Source organism: Trifolium pratense, linkage group LG6, assembly GCF_020283565.1.
Source record: "Trifolium pratense cultivar HEN17-A07 linkage group LG6, ARS_RC_1.1, whole genome shotgun sequence".
NCBI classification, from domain to species: Eukaryota; Viridiplantae; Streptophyta; class Magnoliopsida; order Fabales; family Fabaceae; genus Trifolium; species Trifolium pratense.
In genome coordinates this window covers 3697939-3715008 of record NC_060064.1, presented here as the reverse complement: position 1 = coordinate 3715008, position 17070 = coordinate 3697939, and the positions used below count along the sequence as shown (strand labels likewise).

The following is a 17070-nucleotide window of genomic DNA, read 5'->3' as shown; positions in this document are numbered from 1 at the left end:
AAAAGATGCATGGAGGCATTTTTTTAGTAAAATCAACCTATCTTCCATTATGGATGGAGAAAGGGGGAAGTGGTCAGAGAGAATGTGACAAAGTTTCACTATGTAAAGAGTCATTGTGTTCTTTTTGGTAATTGTTTCATCGTCGGCTTACAACAAGGAGAAATTTGACTCTGTAGAATCTTTAAGAGAGGGCGAGAGCCATCTTGTGTGTGGTGCATAGAGTTATCGTAATCTGAGAGTCATCTTATTATAAAATGTTCGTTCGCCATAAAAATTTGGCATGAAATTTTAAATTATTTGGGATATCATAAGTGCGCGTCTAGGGTGAGGTTTTTGTGTTGTTACAACTTACAACCAACAAAGTAGGAATGGATTAAAAGTCTTTTGGTTTTGCTATGACATTCAATGTTTTGGTGAATTTAAAAGTTGGCTAATGCTACGTTAATCGTGGACAAGTGATATATCGAATACGAATTTTACAAAATTCACTATTGGATTGAAAGTTTATATCGTATAGATCATCCATAAATTTTTTAACTTTTTTTTCACCACCAGTTGAATTTGGTTCGGGGTCAGTTCTGACATCAAGTGGTTCCAGCCCCCTCCCGATCGTAGTTGCGGAGGATCAAACTGCGGTCCTCCCTACAAAGTTCAGCGCTAATCACCACTTAACCAACTAACGATTGATAATTTTTTTTTTATTTTAAATTTTTTGAAAATAATTTGATGTGTTACTTATTGAGACCCATCGATATTTACGTTATTTAATAAACCGTTAATCTTGATGTGTCTCAATAACATATCAAATGATTTTCAATTTTTCTAAATTTTTCCATAGATGATCTATATGATCTAAACTTTCAATTCAACAGTAGATTTTTGTAAAATTTGTATTCGTTATAATGTTATTCGTGACTGATCCACCATGAACCACTTGATAAAGTATTTCATATTAGAATTTACATTACATTTTTTTTTTAGAGTTCAATTTGAAAAATTAGGAATGATTTAATACTTACCTCAAATATGACTTCGGCCAATGAGACTGTACTAAAACGTCTAGGTTCTTGTCTTTGCCTCTGTCTTTATTATGAATCGCTCACAAATCTGGTAATGTACTACTCGTGTACTTGAATATGAATCTAATACCCCCTTTGTAATTTTTTTTTCCCTTTCATGTTACTAATAATAAAATATTGGGTCTTGTTAACATGTGCCCTTAGGGCACATGTTAAGATATACCAAAATAGAAATTCAACATTTAATGATACAAGAAATTTAATGCTTCAAAAGTCAAAATGCACAAATTAGCATTTAATAATTTCTATTTTTGCTTCCTTAACATGTGCCTTAAGGGCACAAGTTAACATTCTCCTAAAATATTTTCTCTTATTATAAAAAATAAAAACTTGATGGATTAAACATTTTAAGTTTTAACCAACGATAGATAATTTGCCCAATCAATTTTGTAAATTTGAGGTCTCAAATTAGTGAATTATACTACTACACATTACTACACGTACAATTTTAAATCTCAAACAAAATAGTGATTTACTCAGATTTTTACAATTTAGTTACTATTATTTTTTAGGGAGCTACTTTTGTCATCCTACTAATTACTTGTGCGCCCTATTTTTACACATCCATTATTAAGTAGCGAATGTGTAAAAATCAGAAATTTTGGAAAAAAAACCTTCTGATACTTAAGTAGCGAGTAACCAGTATGTCAGTAAAAGTAACTCTCTATTTTTCCCTATTTTTTATTGGTTCTAATTTTTTAACGACGCAAATATTTGTGACTGCGGGCCATTTATATTGGTTTAGATTTTTGTTCTAAACTTCTAATCTAAACCCATAAACCCTCTTCTCTAGAGTAGTGAGTACTCGGTGAAGTAACTCTACTAAATCAGTTAAAAATAAGAATTACAGTAACAAATAAATATTTCATGACCCTCTAAGATCTGTTTGTTAATTTCCATTTTCCACTACTTCTACTGACTCTGGGCGATTGGATTCATCGCCCAACCTCACTCAGATCCCAAAATGTCGATCGGAGATTCTTTTCTGTGCTTACTACTCTTCGTTACTTATTCCATTTCATTTGCTTCTGCTGATTCCATCTATGGCTGCGGTGGATTTGTCCAGGTAAATAATCCAAACGCCGATTTCGTCTTTTAGATCACTGTTTTAATTAGGTATTCGAATTGGAAAATTAAATGCACCGATCTGAAATTTATGCTCTAATCAACAATTCCTCTCGTTTTCAGCTGAATTCGGTTATTTATTTTTATTGTTACCGATTTCAGCATGTTGATATGATAGTGATGATATTTTTTTATTTTTTTTATTGTTATAACAGGCGAGCTCATCCTTGGTGAAGGCGAGGAAACAAACCGATGCTAAATTAGATTATTCACATGTCACGGTAAGTGTGTAAGCAATTTTATTCTGCTATTTGTTTTGTATTTGTATTTGATTTTGGATTTGGACTCTAATTATTTTGCACATTAACTATAGTAATGCTAATCTGGCTTAGTGTTTTATTTGATATTTATTGGTCTCCTGCTGTTCCTATTGTTTATGGAATTTAATTCGTATACACTGCCAGTGTAAACAATTTTTACACTATCAGTTGACATCAATCATAAACGTCAGATCATTAGCAACAGCTGACTTTTCTGGTAAATACTTCTAAAGTCAAACATATGATTGGCTGTGATCTGCTGACAGTATAGAACTTTTTACATCGACAGTGCATGAAAATTAAACTCTTTGTTTATTCGATAGATAGATGATATGATATACGTAGTACCACTTCGTCTAGACTAGTCTTATATTCACAACTTGTGCTGAACAACATTTAATTGTTTTTCTATTCTAGGTTGAGCTTCAAACAGTGGATGGATTGGTAAAGGATAGAACACAATGTGCTCCAAATGGATACTATTTTATTCCGGTTTACGACAAGGTAAAAATTGTTATTCTGTTCAGCTTTTGCGCATGGAAAAAGAATCAGAAATGCTGAGTGTGTGTGTGTATTTTTTATTCAGTTCTTCTCAATGCAATTACTTTCATTGCAGGGTTCCTTTGTAATTAAAGTCAATGGACCTGATGGGTGGTCATGGGATCCTGAAAAGGTTTGTTATTTCTCTCTCATTGATGAAATTTTTATCCTATGGATTTATTTTTCTCCTTTTTTGTCATATCTGTATGCAGTTATGCATGACCTATGTGTCATTCTTTTTTCTGATTCTGGACATAGTCGGAAAATTATTCAAAGTATTGTTATGCATTCTGACACTTTTTTGTTCCCCCGATCTCTATAGGTTCCTGTGGTAGTTGACAATGATGGTTGCAATGGCAATGAAGATATAAATTTTCGTTTCACAGGGTTGGTTATTGATTCGCTTTATTTTTTTTATAACTTTTTTATGTCCTACTGCATGCTATGCTTTCACTTAATCTGGATTTTGGAATTAACTACCGGAAGTTGTATTTTGTAGGTTCTCTATATCTGGTAAAGTTGTGGGAGCTGCAGGTGGAGAAAGTTGTTCAGTTAAAAATGGAGGTCCTTCAAATGTAAAAGTTGAACTATTGTCTCCTTCTGGGGATGTTCTCTCATCAGTCTTGACTTCATCATCAGGGAGCTACTTGTTTACAAATGTAAATCCAGGTGGGGAAATTTATGTTTACTTTTGGAAACTCTTTTTACTTGCACCATTTTAAAAATTATTACCAAATATAACATAAGTTGTGACAAAAAGATATGATGAAACTGTATAAACAATACAAAGGTTTACAGATTGACAAAACTGATTTTATGTTTCCACAATACAAGTGATGATGTCATTGGAGGTGAAAATTATTAGTTGGTTGAGAAGTAGTTGTGTATAAAGGATTAATGGCAAGAAATGCAAGATGTGTCTAATTAATGCGACTAAAGACAAATTTTCTTCGTTTAAAACAAGGTATATAAAACACAAGTTTAGCAAGGTAAAAATTGGAGATTATACAATACTGCAAATGTCATGTTTTTATTATCTTGGGTCTATCATACATAACGTGGACATAGAGAAAGATGTCAACCATATAATCCAAGTAGGGTGGATGAAATGGAGGAAGGCTTTGGGTGTGATGTGCAATAGAAAAGTTCCTCTCAAGCTTGAAAGAAAAATTTCTTACACCCCTATAGGGCCCACAATTTCGTATGATACTGAATGTTGAGCTGGAAAAAAGCCAATTAGAAAATAAAGTTAGTGGCATAAGGATGAAAATGTTACAATGGACGAGTGGTTACACAAAAGTAGAATTAGAAATACAATCACTAGGTTACATACAAAAAAGAAATACAATCATTTGGGAGAAAATTGGGGTATCCCCAATAGTAGAGATTAGAGATGGTAGAATCTCATTTTAGGTAGTTTGGGTGGGCATGTATGGGGAGGACCTATAGAAGCACTAGAAATGAGAGTAGACTCGATGGAGGATGGTCCAGTAGTTAGAGGTAGAGGGACAGCAAGAAAAAATATTGGTCAAACTATTAAAAGTGGTTTAGTTGTTAAAGGTCTATCTTTGACCCAATACATGATAGGTTTTTAAGATGTCAACTAATTCATGCAACCGATGCCACCTAGTTTGGGTGGGCATGTATGGGGAGGACCTATAGAAGCACTAGAAATGAGAGTAGACTCGATGGAGGATGGTCCAGTAGTTAGAGGTAGAGGGACAGCAAGAAAAAATATTGGTCAAACTATTAAAAGTGGTTTAGTTGTTAAAGGTCTATCTTTGACCCAATACATGATAGGTTTTTAAGATGTCAACTAATTCATGCAACCGATGCCACCTAGTTTGGGTGGGCATGTATGGGGAGGACCTATAGAAGCACTAGAAATGAGAGTAGACTCGATGGAGGATGGTCCAGTAGTTAGAGGTAGAGGGACAGCAAGAAAAAATATTGGTCAAACTATTAAAAGTGGTTTAGTTGTTAAAGGTCTATCTTTGACCCAATACATGATAGGTTTTTAAGATGTCAACTAATTCATGCAACCGATGCCACCTAATGGGACAAGGCTTTGTTGTTGTTGTCGTTGTTGTTGTTGTTGTTGTTGTTGTTCTTGTTGTTGTTGTTGTTGTTGTCATTTTTGTTGCAATGAGTGGCTGCGGATTGAGTTACATTGTTCATTACTTGGTAAATTCTTGTCTAGACTTATGCCTTCTGTTATCCATCTTTCATTGTTGCCATTATTTTTATTAATTGTTATTCTTCTTTCAAACAAATGAACAATACTGCCAATGTGCAGGGAAATATGAGCTACGAGCTTCAAATCCTGATATGCAAGTTGAAGTTAAAGGTTCAACGCAGGTCTGAACTATTTTAGTTTAACTCTGTTTCCAGCATTTTACCGTGTGTTAATATCACTATATAGTCTCACAATACTTTAATGAGCTTGCATGTTGCGCTTGCTATATTTTTGTCTAATCATGTTCTTCTTGCAGGTGGAATTGGGCTTTGGAAATGGGGTGATTGATGATATTTTCTTTGTCCCTGGGTATAGTATCAGCGGGTCTGTTGTTGCACAGGTAATCCTTGTTGGAGGACTATCTTATTCAAAATTTGACTTCCTCTCCGGAATTACTATATTATTACATTTTTTGTTGATTATCGCTTTGTATATAATTTAGTGAAGAGATCCAATTGTATCTGTGAGACTGTGACATGTAGAACAAAGAATAAGTTATTGCTTGCCTTGATTGCTTCATTAAACATTCTTTTATGTGGGTGTCAAAGGATATTTCGGTTCTCAGTCAGCTGAAACTTCCAAACTAGTGTGGCATGTTTTATCTTTAACTTGATAGACGACAGTTCAATTGAATCCTTTCTCTTGTAGTTATGCCTTTCATTTTGGTTTTTTCCAGGGTAACCCAATATTAGGAGTCCATATCTTCTTATATTCAGAGGACGTCTCTGAGATAGAATGTTTGCAAGGTTCTGCTAATGGTCCACGACAAGAAGTAGCTCTCTGTCATGCTGTATCAGATGCCGATGGAAAGTTCACATTCAAATCAATACCTTGTGGTAATTTCATTTTTGAAAGATTATTCTCTCTTTTTCCCTCTCGTAAAGCCTAAAGCGTGTTGTAGGCGCTGTTGAATTCTGCTGCTTATACATTGACAATCAAAGAATAATCTCTCCTATAGTTTTTTTGTCATCTTGTTTGTAGTTTGTGATATGCATTTTTACTTGTGAACTTAGTCTTTAAGATTCTAGGAACGCCAATCTTCACATGCATACTGCATGTTTCCTTTCTTGGTTACGATCATACTTCACTTGTGTGTACGCTGACTTCACAGTTGATATTCATTTTCCCCACTGTATATAATTATTTCTATTTTCTGTGAATTGAGTATTATCTTTCTGGTGTGCATGAAAATTGCTTATTTTGATTACATGCTTTGCTTGAATTTGTAGCTCATCCTTTTTGTTAATTTACAGGAAGTTATGAACTAGTGCCCTACTATAAGGGTGAAAATACAGTATTTGATGTTTCACCATCTAGTGTCCGTGTTAATGTTAAGCATCAACATGTAAAAGTGCCTCAAAAATTTCAGGTACAGTATATGGATACACATGTGGCAGATACTAATTATCTTATATTTTTTATGGCATTCAATAAACAAGAGTTAATTCTGTCAGTGATGGAAGAAAATTGTTCACCGTCAGTTGTCTATATTTATTTATGGTCACCATTTATGAAAATTAGAAGTGCGTATTTTCTCAGCAATTGAAAAGTGTAGATTTGAAAATGGTGTATCATTGGAATTGATTAACATTTATGACAAGATATTGTGGTTTTGAGCATGTAGCTGACCTGATATAGTGGTAGAAGACTTTCTTTTAGTTGTTTTTCCTGTGAAATAGAAAAAGAGAAACTTAAATAGATAAGAGCTGCAAACTAAGATGCGAATTCCAATACATCTAGGTATTATAGTATATAGAGAGACACACACATACAACTGTTTGAACATTTAAAGATTTAATATGTTGAAACATGTTCGGTGTATTAATAGTTATCATATTTTACTGTAATCTATCTGTTAATGTTGACACATGTATGCTGGTTGATAGCTATCAATAATGTTAACTATTTCAGGTAACTGGATTTTCTGTTGGGGGGCGTGTAGTTGATGGAAACAACATGGGAGTGGAGGGTGTTAAGGTCATAGTTGATGGTCATGAAAGGTCTATTACCGACAATGAAGGATATTACAAGCTTGATCAGGTATTGATATGAGGAAATGTGCTTATTTAGCACATTCATAGACGATGCATTCTTTTATGGAAATTAGTCCAAGAATCCTCAGTTAACTTTCAGTGTAGTGGTTTCATTTATATTAATTTCATTAGAAATGGCAGCAAAAATGTTGGATTCATGTGTCAGTATTTTTTTTATTTTTTTATTTTCAGTTTAAACTTTAAAGGTTTAGATACAACATTGTTATAAATTCATTTTTTTCCCAGCAGTTCCTTACCTTGTCAAATACGTTTCTAAATTTATTATTTATTTTATGTTTTAATAATTAATGTTAGAAAATATAAAAGTACCTTGACTTAGACTATCTTTTTTTTTTTTTGAAAAAATGACTTAGACTATCTTTGATACAGTATTATATTAAGGTATCTCAGTTTACCTCCCAGGATCAGTTTCTAATCTTGGAATATCTTAGATTATCTCTTAGGATTGGTTTCAATATTACTTAGTAATTATCATGATTTATTTATTTTTTTCTTATTTGTTTATTTATTTAGTTATTTATTTATGATTAGTAGTCTTGTATCCCTATAATTAGGGATAATCAGCAGTCTTTTGTATCAAGTCAATTTCAAGTTATTATCAATAATATTCAAAAAAAAATTATTGCTCATCTGCTCCTATTATAAAAAACTTTTAACTTCAACAAATAACAATGATTTTGTATTGTAAAGACTTCAATAATTTTTAAAGTATTAAATAAATATAACCATATACTAACAAAATTGCATGTGATGAAATAACAAAAAAGATAAATAATTATAGCATTGGCCATTAATTGTGTATATATTGGTTAAAAAGTGAATCACTAATTCAATTAGTGACCCAATGATCCAATACCCTTTCTTGGTTAATGTTTGGACTTGTAACATTACTATCTATATAAGCATGTAGGATTATTTCTATAATGTTCCTAGATACTATTTAGGGCCTAGGCCTGTGCGAAAAGGGTTTCATTTGTTTTTGTGTTGCATTTATTAGGTTACATCCACACACTATACCATAGAAGCCCGGAAGGAGCATTACAAATTCAAGAAGTTGGAGAATTATATGGTAAAATATATTATAAATTTGTATCATATGTTTATGTGTTTTACTTTTAATTTGTTTACTTATTATGATGATAAAACCTTTAAATGGTTGTGAAAAGTTTGGAATTTAATTTTAATACTTTTTTATAATTAAATTTTAAAATTTTCTCCTTGCTCAGGTATTGCCAAATATGGCTTCAATAGAAGACATTGTCGCCCATTCATATGATCTTTGTGGTTTAGTTAGGATGGTTAGTAGCGGTCAGAAAGCAACGGTATGCATGTCCCCTTCTTGTAGTTAGTTATCTTAGTTATATTTGCATATTAAAATCAAATTTGACCTTTTGTTAATTGTATTAGGTGGCTTTGACTCATGGACCTGATAATGTGAAACCACAAAAGAAACAAACAGATGGAAATGGAAATTTCTGCTTTGAGGTACTTAGCACAGTGCAATAAATCAATTATTTTTCCTATTTTATTCTGACTGGCTCATAGTGATTATTGGAGGACAATATCTCCGGCTTAAGAGAAGTGGTGGTTGGTTAGAATGTTAAATAACATATTCTACTACACGGGCTGGAAATTTTGGTTTAATTGCAGTTGGCAAGTGTAGAATTGGATTCTGAATATTATTTCAAAAGTGAAAGTAGAGTACAATCACACAACTATTTAAATAGACTATGCTATACCAGTATACCTAATGGGCCTAGTTAACGGACAAATACAATCTATACAAATAATTGCACAATATAAAATTATATTTACAACAAGTATATCAGTATTGTATTTTTCTATCTTGTGGTCACAAGCTTTAACCGGAAGGTTCTTAATATTAGAACTATACATTATATGATATGATAAAAAATGTATACCTACTGACAGTAAATTTCTTTACGAACTCAAAGTGGAAACCCATTAAACAATAACCATGTCACAAGCAAAAACATGAAATTTGTGGTTGCAGCTCTGGTCTTATGACAACAACAACAACACAAACCAAGCTTTATCCCACCAAGTGCGTCGGCTACATGGATCAGATGATGCCATAGTGTTCTATCATATACCTTCTCTAAATCAATGAAAACCACGTGTCAAAAAAAAAATCAATGAAAACCAAGTACAAGTCTTTTTTATTCATCCGATATTGTAGTAAGTAGATCACTTCTGTGGTGACCTCCCAAACATAAAACCAAGTTGGTTGCAGCTCTGATCTTAAGAAATGAAAAATCTTATACTATAGACGTTTATTTGAACACTTAGAGTTTAAAAAGCACTCTGTTATGAACGGATTCAGGTTAGGCACTGCTGATTTTATATCATATATTTTGGATTTTCTTTCAGCCTCTGCAATTGATTAAAATAATATGAATTGTGTTTGATTATAATACATAGGTGTCCAGATTATGTATGTCCTGAAATAAAAGTAACGAAATGTCTACTTTCTTTAGTGATGTTTGAAATTATCTTCTAAGTTTGATTGTTTCTTATTAATAGTGTATAACTTATTGGTTTGATGTCTAGGTTATTCCTGGTGAATATCGCTTGTCAGCTATTGCTTCTACTCCCGATAATGCTGCTGGACTCATGTTTGCTCCATCTTATATTGATGTTGCAATCAAAAGCCCATTGTTGAATGTTGAATTTTCGCAGGTAAATTTTTCATCCATTGTGACTATGCATCATATATTGATGTTTGACTTTTTAAACTTTTACTGTTGTGTTTTGCTGTGAATTGAACGATTTAGCTCTCTTGCATTACATGGAAAAACTTTGACACACCCGTTCCTTAATTTTTTTTTTTTTTTTATTTTAAAAATGACGTATCATGTACCCGCGCTCGTACCGTACCCTTACCTATGCATCATAGATTTGAATACAATTACTAACAGTAATTTTATTTATTTATTTTTTGGTTAAGTACTCTAGTGGCTAGACTCACACAATTTTAGTGTGGAGAAGTGGGGATTTCGGGGTTTGAACCCTGGCTCCTCCAATAATGTCCTTGCTAGCTACTTACCAGTTGAGCTACACTTAGGGGACACCTTAATTTTATTTATTTATTTATTTATAGATTTCTCATATTGTAAGCTTTTTATTTGATTTTACTAAATATCTTATGCTTGCCCTTCACTTTCTTTGGGAATATTTTTCTGACCCCATCCCCCATTTGGACCAGGATATAAACCTTGATTTTATATATTGTAAGGTCTAATTTCCATAAAAAAATGTTTTTTCTGTTTGTATCCTGTATGATTGTAGGCTCTGGTCAATGTCCGCGGTGCTGTAGCCTGCAAGGAGAAATGCGATCCATCTGTATCTGTGACTCTTGTGAGGCATGTTCGTAAACATAATGAAGAGAGAAAGACAATTAGCTTGACCTCCGAGAGTAGTGAATTTCTGTTTTCAGATGTTATTCCTGGAAAATACAGGCTTGAGGTTTGCCTTCTTTTGCACACTACCATTTTGTTTGTGGTTTGTCTAAGTAGAATTCCTTAAGTTTTATGTTTTAATGCCTGAATACTTTTCTTTTAAATATTTTCTTCTTTTTGTTCAGTATTAGTCATTTGCTCGAATATTCTAATTTATTTATTTTTACCGTTTTATAATATTTCTTTTAGGTGAAACATAGTACCCCTGAATCAGTGACCACAGAAGATAATTGGTGCTGGGAGAAGAGCTACATAGATGTAAATGTTGGAGCTGAGGACTTGGAAGGAATTGCTTTTGTTCAAAAAGGTTATTGGGTCAATGTTATCTCCACTCATGATGTTGACGGTTCCATAACTCAACCGGACGGGTCAACTGTGAATTTGAAGATTCGGGTATTTGTATTTGATCATTAGTCTGTTTAAATATGTCAGGAAATTGCAACTTCATAAAATTCATTTTTGTTCTTTTGTGTTACCTGCAGAAAGGTTCCCAGCATATATGTGTTGAATTTCCCGGAATACATGAATTTAGTTTTATTGACTCGTGTATCTTCTTTGGGAGCTCATCTGTGAAAATTGACACATCTAATCTGTTGGTATGAAGAATTAAAGATGTTTTTATTCATTTATATTTGCTTCTTTCTAGGATTTTCTTCATTTTTATAACTTTACTATATTTTTGTAGCCCATCCATCTAAAAGGAGAAAAACATCTTATTAAAGGACAAATAAATGTGCATACCGGCTTACTTGATGCATTGCCTGAGACAATAGTTGTTGATATTTATCGTGATGGAGCTGACATTGCTGATAATGCCATGGCCATATTCAAGTCCCATGCAAAAGATCAAACAAATACTTCTGTCTTTGAGTATTCTGTTTGGGCCAATCCAGGAGAAAAGCTTACCTTTGCACCTCGGGACTCGAGGTATGTTTTTCTAGATCAAATAATTGCAGCTGGATTTGTGTTTTCATTACAAGACTGTTGTGGAGAGAAATAGAATCAAGAGAGGAAAAATCATGTATTATTGGTACTATCCCATTACATGAATGCTAATTTATCCCAACAAATTGATTGTGTACAGTCTGGAATAATTAAGAGCAGTATGTAAAGTGCTTTCAAACCATCTCATGCCAACTATTTCAACCGCCTTGTACCATTTTGAATTTATGGTTACAAGGCTTTTGTGGAGAGAGCTAGGATCAAGAGAGGAAAAACCACTTATTAGTGTGACTATCCCATTACATGATTGGGAATTTATCCCACGAAGATGGACTGTGTACCTATAATAATTAAGTACAGTATGTATATTGCATTTATACCATCTCGTGCTAACTGTCCTAATTCTATGCCAGCTATTTTAAGTCTGGAAATATTTTCTAGTAATTAATTCACTTACCTCATTTTTCCGACCATTTTCCCTTCTCCCTCTGTGGCGTTGAAATGAAATTAATTCAAGCGCTGCAGTCTACCCAACTTTATACTGTTTATTTTTATTTTTACAGGAATAATGGCGATAAAAAGCTTTTATTTTATCCTAGAGAACATCATGTAAGTATCAAAGGACTAGTTTGTCTAGTGATGTTTTTTTGGAGACAATCACTGAAAAGATTCATTTGCTAAACCCATTTCCTTAGGTATCAGTGACCGATGATAATTGTCAAGCTTATGTTCCTACATTTTCTTGTCGTCTGGGGGTATATATTGAAGGATCAGTCTCGCCTCCTCTTTCTGGTGTTCATATCAGGATTTATGCTGCTGGAGACAGCAGCGTCACTGGACTTAAAAGTGGTGAACTAATACTTGAAACGACCACTGGAACTGATGGCTCCTTTGTGGCGGGTCCTCTGTATGATGATGTTGGTTATAATGTTCAGGCTTCAAAGGTAAAAAACTATTTGCAATTTCTCTGATTTGTTTATCCTTTGATACCTCTAATTCTCATCAAAACTTATGGTCAATAGTTTCCAGTTGCATTGTCTATAACAGTTTAGAATGTGGGCAACATACACACACATAGAGGTTGAGAACCGAAGTATAAAAGTTTTATCACATTTCAAGTCATATTTACGGGGTTGACATAGGCCCTACACCTAAATTTTAAGATTGTATAATTGCCTATCTTAGATATGTTATTGGGTCAAAATCACTGTTATGACACTCACATTTGTCCATGCTCGATATGTCCAATCCTGAAGGTGAGGGAGTGTGTTGATTGTTGAGAATTTCACGTTGACTAGAGATATTACCTATGTAGTGTGTATAAGGTTTGGGCATTCCTCACCTTCAAGGCAATTTTGTGGACTTGACTTAGGCTGTAAGACCAAATTCTAAGAATATGGATTTTTTGTTGCTCAATTTTCTTTATATTAATACTCTCCTGAACCCTACAGTTTTTTGAGTCTCCTACTCTGTGTTGGCTTCTTTTACCAAAACTATTGTTCTCTACCTCTTATGAGTATCATTTGAGGGAAGATAAATTTAAGTGCTGAATGCAAAATATAATTTTTAGTTTTGGTTTGCTCATTTTTTATTCATATTTGCAGCCCGGTTATCATTTAAAACAAATTGGGCCTCATTCCTTTAGTTGTCAGAAGCTTGGTCAGATTTCAGTAAATATACATCACAAAGATGATGATAATAAAGAGCTCATTCCTTCAGTTTTGTTATCTTTGAGTGGTGATAATGGCTACAGAAACAACTCGGTATCTGGGGCTGGAGGGGCTTTCATATTTGATAATTTGTTTCCTGGAATGTTCTATTTGCGTCCTGTTTTGAAGGTACGATACTGGACATAACTGTGGTGATATTGCATTCCACTGCTTGTGTTTTCCTTGATATGCATGAGTTGTCTATCAATCGGCTCCGATTCATATGCTGCTGTACTTGCATTTCACAATATACTTGATTCATTTATGCTTTTAAATTAATCATTACGTCAACAAAAGGAGTAAGAGGCTACTTGTGATTGATAAAAGGAAACAAAATGTGCAAAAAGAAAAGGACAGCTTTTATCTTTTTGCTACCATGTGTAATTGGTTTACTTGCTTATCTAGAATCTTCTTGTGTTTCTTTCCAGCTTGGGCAGGTCATCTAGTTATGCTTGTTCTAAATTACTCCCTCTAGTCCTTATTATAAGAGAAGTTTTATTTTTTAGGTTCATTGCAAAATTAATGTATCTAGACTATAATATAGTCCACATACATTAGTTTTACAATGAACCTAAAAAGTAAAACTTCCCTTATAATAAGGACCGGAGGGAGTATTAAACATTTTTCTGCTTGGGTTGTGTGCTACACAACATTGAAGTATAAGACTACAAAATTTATAAATAAAGTTTATTTCAAGATGATTAAAATTATGTTGATCACTGCTGAAGCTAAATTTTTGTCAGCTGCCTTATTCATCATATATGATCTTCTTTCCTAGGAATATGCTTTCTCACCTCCGGCACAGGCAATAGAGCTTGGAGCAGGGGAGTTCAGAGAAGTTGTTTTCCAAGCCACGCGAGTAGCTTACAGGTTTCATTTTGTTATTCACCCAAATTTCCCTTCCTATCATTTAAGTTAAAGCAATCTTTGATAGGTTCCAGCACATTGCATTTCAATATTTCATGTATTTTTAGTTCTGTAGCAATTGTACAACATGTGACCATTTTCCCTTGCTTGTACTTTTTAACTTCACTCTGGAAATTGCTGAAGTAAATTTACTCTTACAGTGCTATTGGCTCAGTCACTCTGTTATCTGGCCAACCCAAAGGAGGAGTTTCAGTTGAAGCCCGGTCAGTGTCAAAAGGCTATTTTGAGGAAACTGTAACAGATTCCTCTGGGTATTATCGTCTTAGAGGACTACTGCCTGATACTGTCTATGCTGTCAAAGTAGCTAAAAGGGATGTTACGGGAAGTTCTAATATAGAGCGTGCATCTCCAGATTCTATTTCTGTTAAGGTTAGTACTTGGTTCCTGTTTACTATCTCGTTTATCTTTGCTGTCAATATGCTGATCCTGATGTAAGCTTTGTTGTTTGATGTTCCTAGGTTGGAACTGAGGATATCAAGGGTTTGGATTTTATAGTTTTTGAGGAGCCAGAATTGACAATCGTAAGTTGTCATGTCGAAGGAAATGGTACGGATGAACTTCGTAAACATCTTATGGTAGAAATCAGGTCTGCTAGTGAGGCAAGCAAGATAGAGTCAGTCTTCCCCCTGCCAATTTCTAACTTCTTCCAAGTAAAAGGATTATCAAAGGGCAGGCACCTTCTACAGCTTCGATCTAGTCTCCCATCAAGCTCACTTAGATTTGAATCTGATATCATTGAGGTTGACTTGGACAAAAGTGTTCAAACACATGTGGGCCCACTGAGATACAGGATTGATGATCAGCTGAAGCAGGTTTTTTCTTTTGCCTCTGTCATTTCTATTTTTGCCTTATTGTATTTGGTTTTCAAATTAGCTTATTAACTATTTTTAGTTTCCTTTTGTTCATTTTACCCAAGATATTTTTTAATCTTAATTCTTCTGCAATATAGGAGTTGACTCCGGCACCAGTATTCCCCCTTATAATTGCATTTCTAGTTGTTGCACTATTTATCAGCATCCCTAGGTAAGTTTGACATTCCTATTCCTGTTTACCTTAATTTCGACTAGTTTGAACTCTGGTACTGTATCTTTATTGACCCCCTTCTCCTAATAACCCTTTGTGAAGATTGAACGATTTGTATCAAGCCACAATAGACATACCCGCGCCAGGAACCACATCAACTTCAAGAAAAGATGTGAGGAAGCCACTCTTGCGAAAGAAGACTTATTAAATCACATTCCTACCACAGAAGGAATATGGTAGTATAATTGCTGCTTTTAGTTGGGATAGTTTGACATCATTCACGTTCTCTCATAGGTTCAAATGATTTTCTTTATTAATTTGGAGGCGTAAATGCAAATGGAATGTAATTAGGGATTCTTAATTGTTAGTATCATTTTTTTTACTTTAGGTTTTTAGCCGAGTAAAAGCAAATAGAAGCCATATGTATTTATTGCTAGTAATTTTTGTTATTTATATTTTGCAGCAAAGGCATTAAGCTTGAGCGTTTTTCCCCTCTATGAAAGTGCCTGATTTGTTTATCTACATACAATTAAAGAACTAGATTTTGTAATTTAACTAAAGAATAGTGCTATTAGCTGTATGAATTAAGTTACACAGGTTGTCGTCGTAGATACACAGTATATTTTCTGTATTTGATGTTAATCGTGTACCACTACTGGTTAAGAGCCTGTCACAGACTACTACTTTGGTCTCAAGCAAAGAAGTCATATTTGATGATTTGAAATACAAGCAAAAGTTAACTATTTTTACCTTATTTGATGCTGTTATTCTTAAAATATCCTGTAATGGAACAAGTTTCCATACAGGCAATAGAATCCTGGGAAAGTCTTGCATTCTTGCAAAGAATGAGCTAATTTTTCCTAATGTTGTCGACCACTCGGAGAAAATGATAGAGCCACTATTCTGATTTCGTTTTTTAATTAATGTGTTGAGTGAGTGTGAGTGGAATGAGTAAAACAAAATTGCTACTGTTTTTTCTTCTTTCTATACGAGTGGAAATTGAATTATAAGGTAGTTTAGTGACAGTGGGATACTTAGGACCCAGACTGAATGAGTGTAAAATATAATAATTTAGGGGCAAAAGGGTTAAATACATAAAAATAGATGGGATAAAATAGAAAACTCGTAAAATTATTCTTGTAATATACTGTTATATAAGATTTTTGTTAGTAAACTAAGGTATGCCTTTGCGCTCAACAGCAAACTCACGTAATAAGGAAAAGGATCTTGGGCTATGCCGATAGAGTGAAAGTTGTCGTGAACGTCCGCTCTTAAAGGTATTACAATGTTACAAGTCCCACATTAAATAGATAAAAATGCTCAATATAATACTTAAGCAATGAAACTCTTTCTTGAACTAATTTTTTCTATCGTGTGTTTAAGTTGTAACATTTAGTTAATGCAGAGTTTTAAAATGATAGTAAAGAAAATATTTTCATAATGTAAACGAGGAATAATTTTGTCTTATGATCCAACTAGAATCAATACACTCATCATTTAGTTGATTCTAGTTTGACAATTGTTACCAAAAGAAGAAAAAAGACAACTTCGTTAGATTGATAACCACGCGTATGGTGTTCAATACACTTGACATTTTTGACAACCGCACTATAATATTTTTTGATGATGAAGCGCATTAGTATTTAGTATAAACTCAGTGAACATAATGGTTGATGATCTTGCTTGGCAACAGCAC

The 17070-nt window shown here is 33.6% G+C and overlaps 1 protein-coding gene across 1 annotated transcript; it reads left to right on the top strand.

The window, feature by feature from the left end:
* Positions 1–1803: 1803 nt before the first annotated feature.
* Positions 1804–16117, top strand: LOC123891100 (nodal modulator 1). Its single transcript, XM_045940913.1, has 27 exons — positions 1804–2145; positions 2360–2425; positions 2882–2968; positions 3081–3137; positions 3327–3391; positions 3504–3673; positions 5301–5362; positions 5497–5580; positions 5917–6076; positions 6494–6609; positions 7152–7280; positions 8292–8363; positions 8521–8616; positions 8702–8779; positions 9866–9994; positions 10604–10780; positions 10963–11166; positions 11256–11369; positions 11459–11700; positions 12279–12324; positions 12411–12659; positions 13320–13553; positions 14203–14294; positions 14492–14720; positions 14810–15163; positions 15301–15374; positions 15477–16117. Exons 1-27 carry the CDS (start codon positions 2044–2046, stop codon positions 15580–15582), a joined length of 3594 nt encoding a protein of 1197 aa, XP_045796869.1. The 5' UTR covers positions 1804–2043; the 3' UTR covers positions 15583–16117.
* Positions 16118–17070: the final 953 nt, after the last annotated feature.

Bases quoted from the DNA above. Each gene is read 5' to 3' on its own strand.
- LOC123891100 (XM_045940913.1), top strand. From the start codon at position 2,044: ATGTCGATCGGAGATTCTTTTCTGTGCTTACTACTCTTCGTTACTTAT. The intron at 7,281-8,291 runs GTATTGATATGA...TGCATTTATTAG, and splicing joins GATATTACAAGCTTGATCAG to GTTACATCCACACACTATAC. The intron at 9,995-10,603 runs GTAAATTTTTCA...GTATGATTGTAG, and splicing joins TGAATGTTGAATTTTCGCAG to GCTCTGGTCAATGTCCGCGG.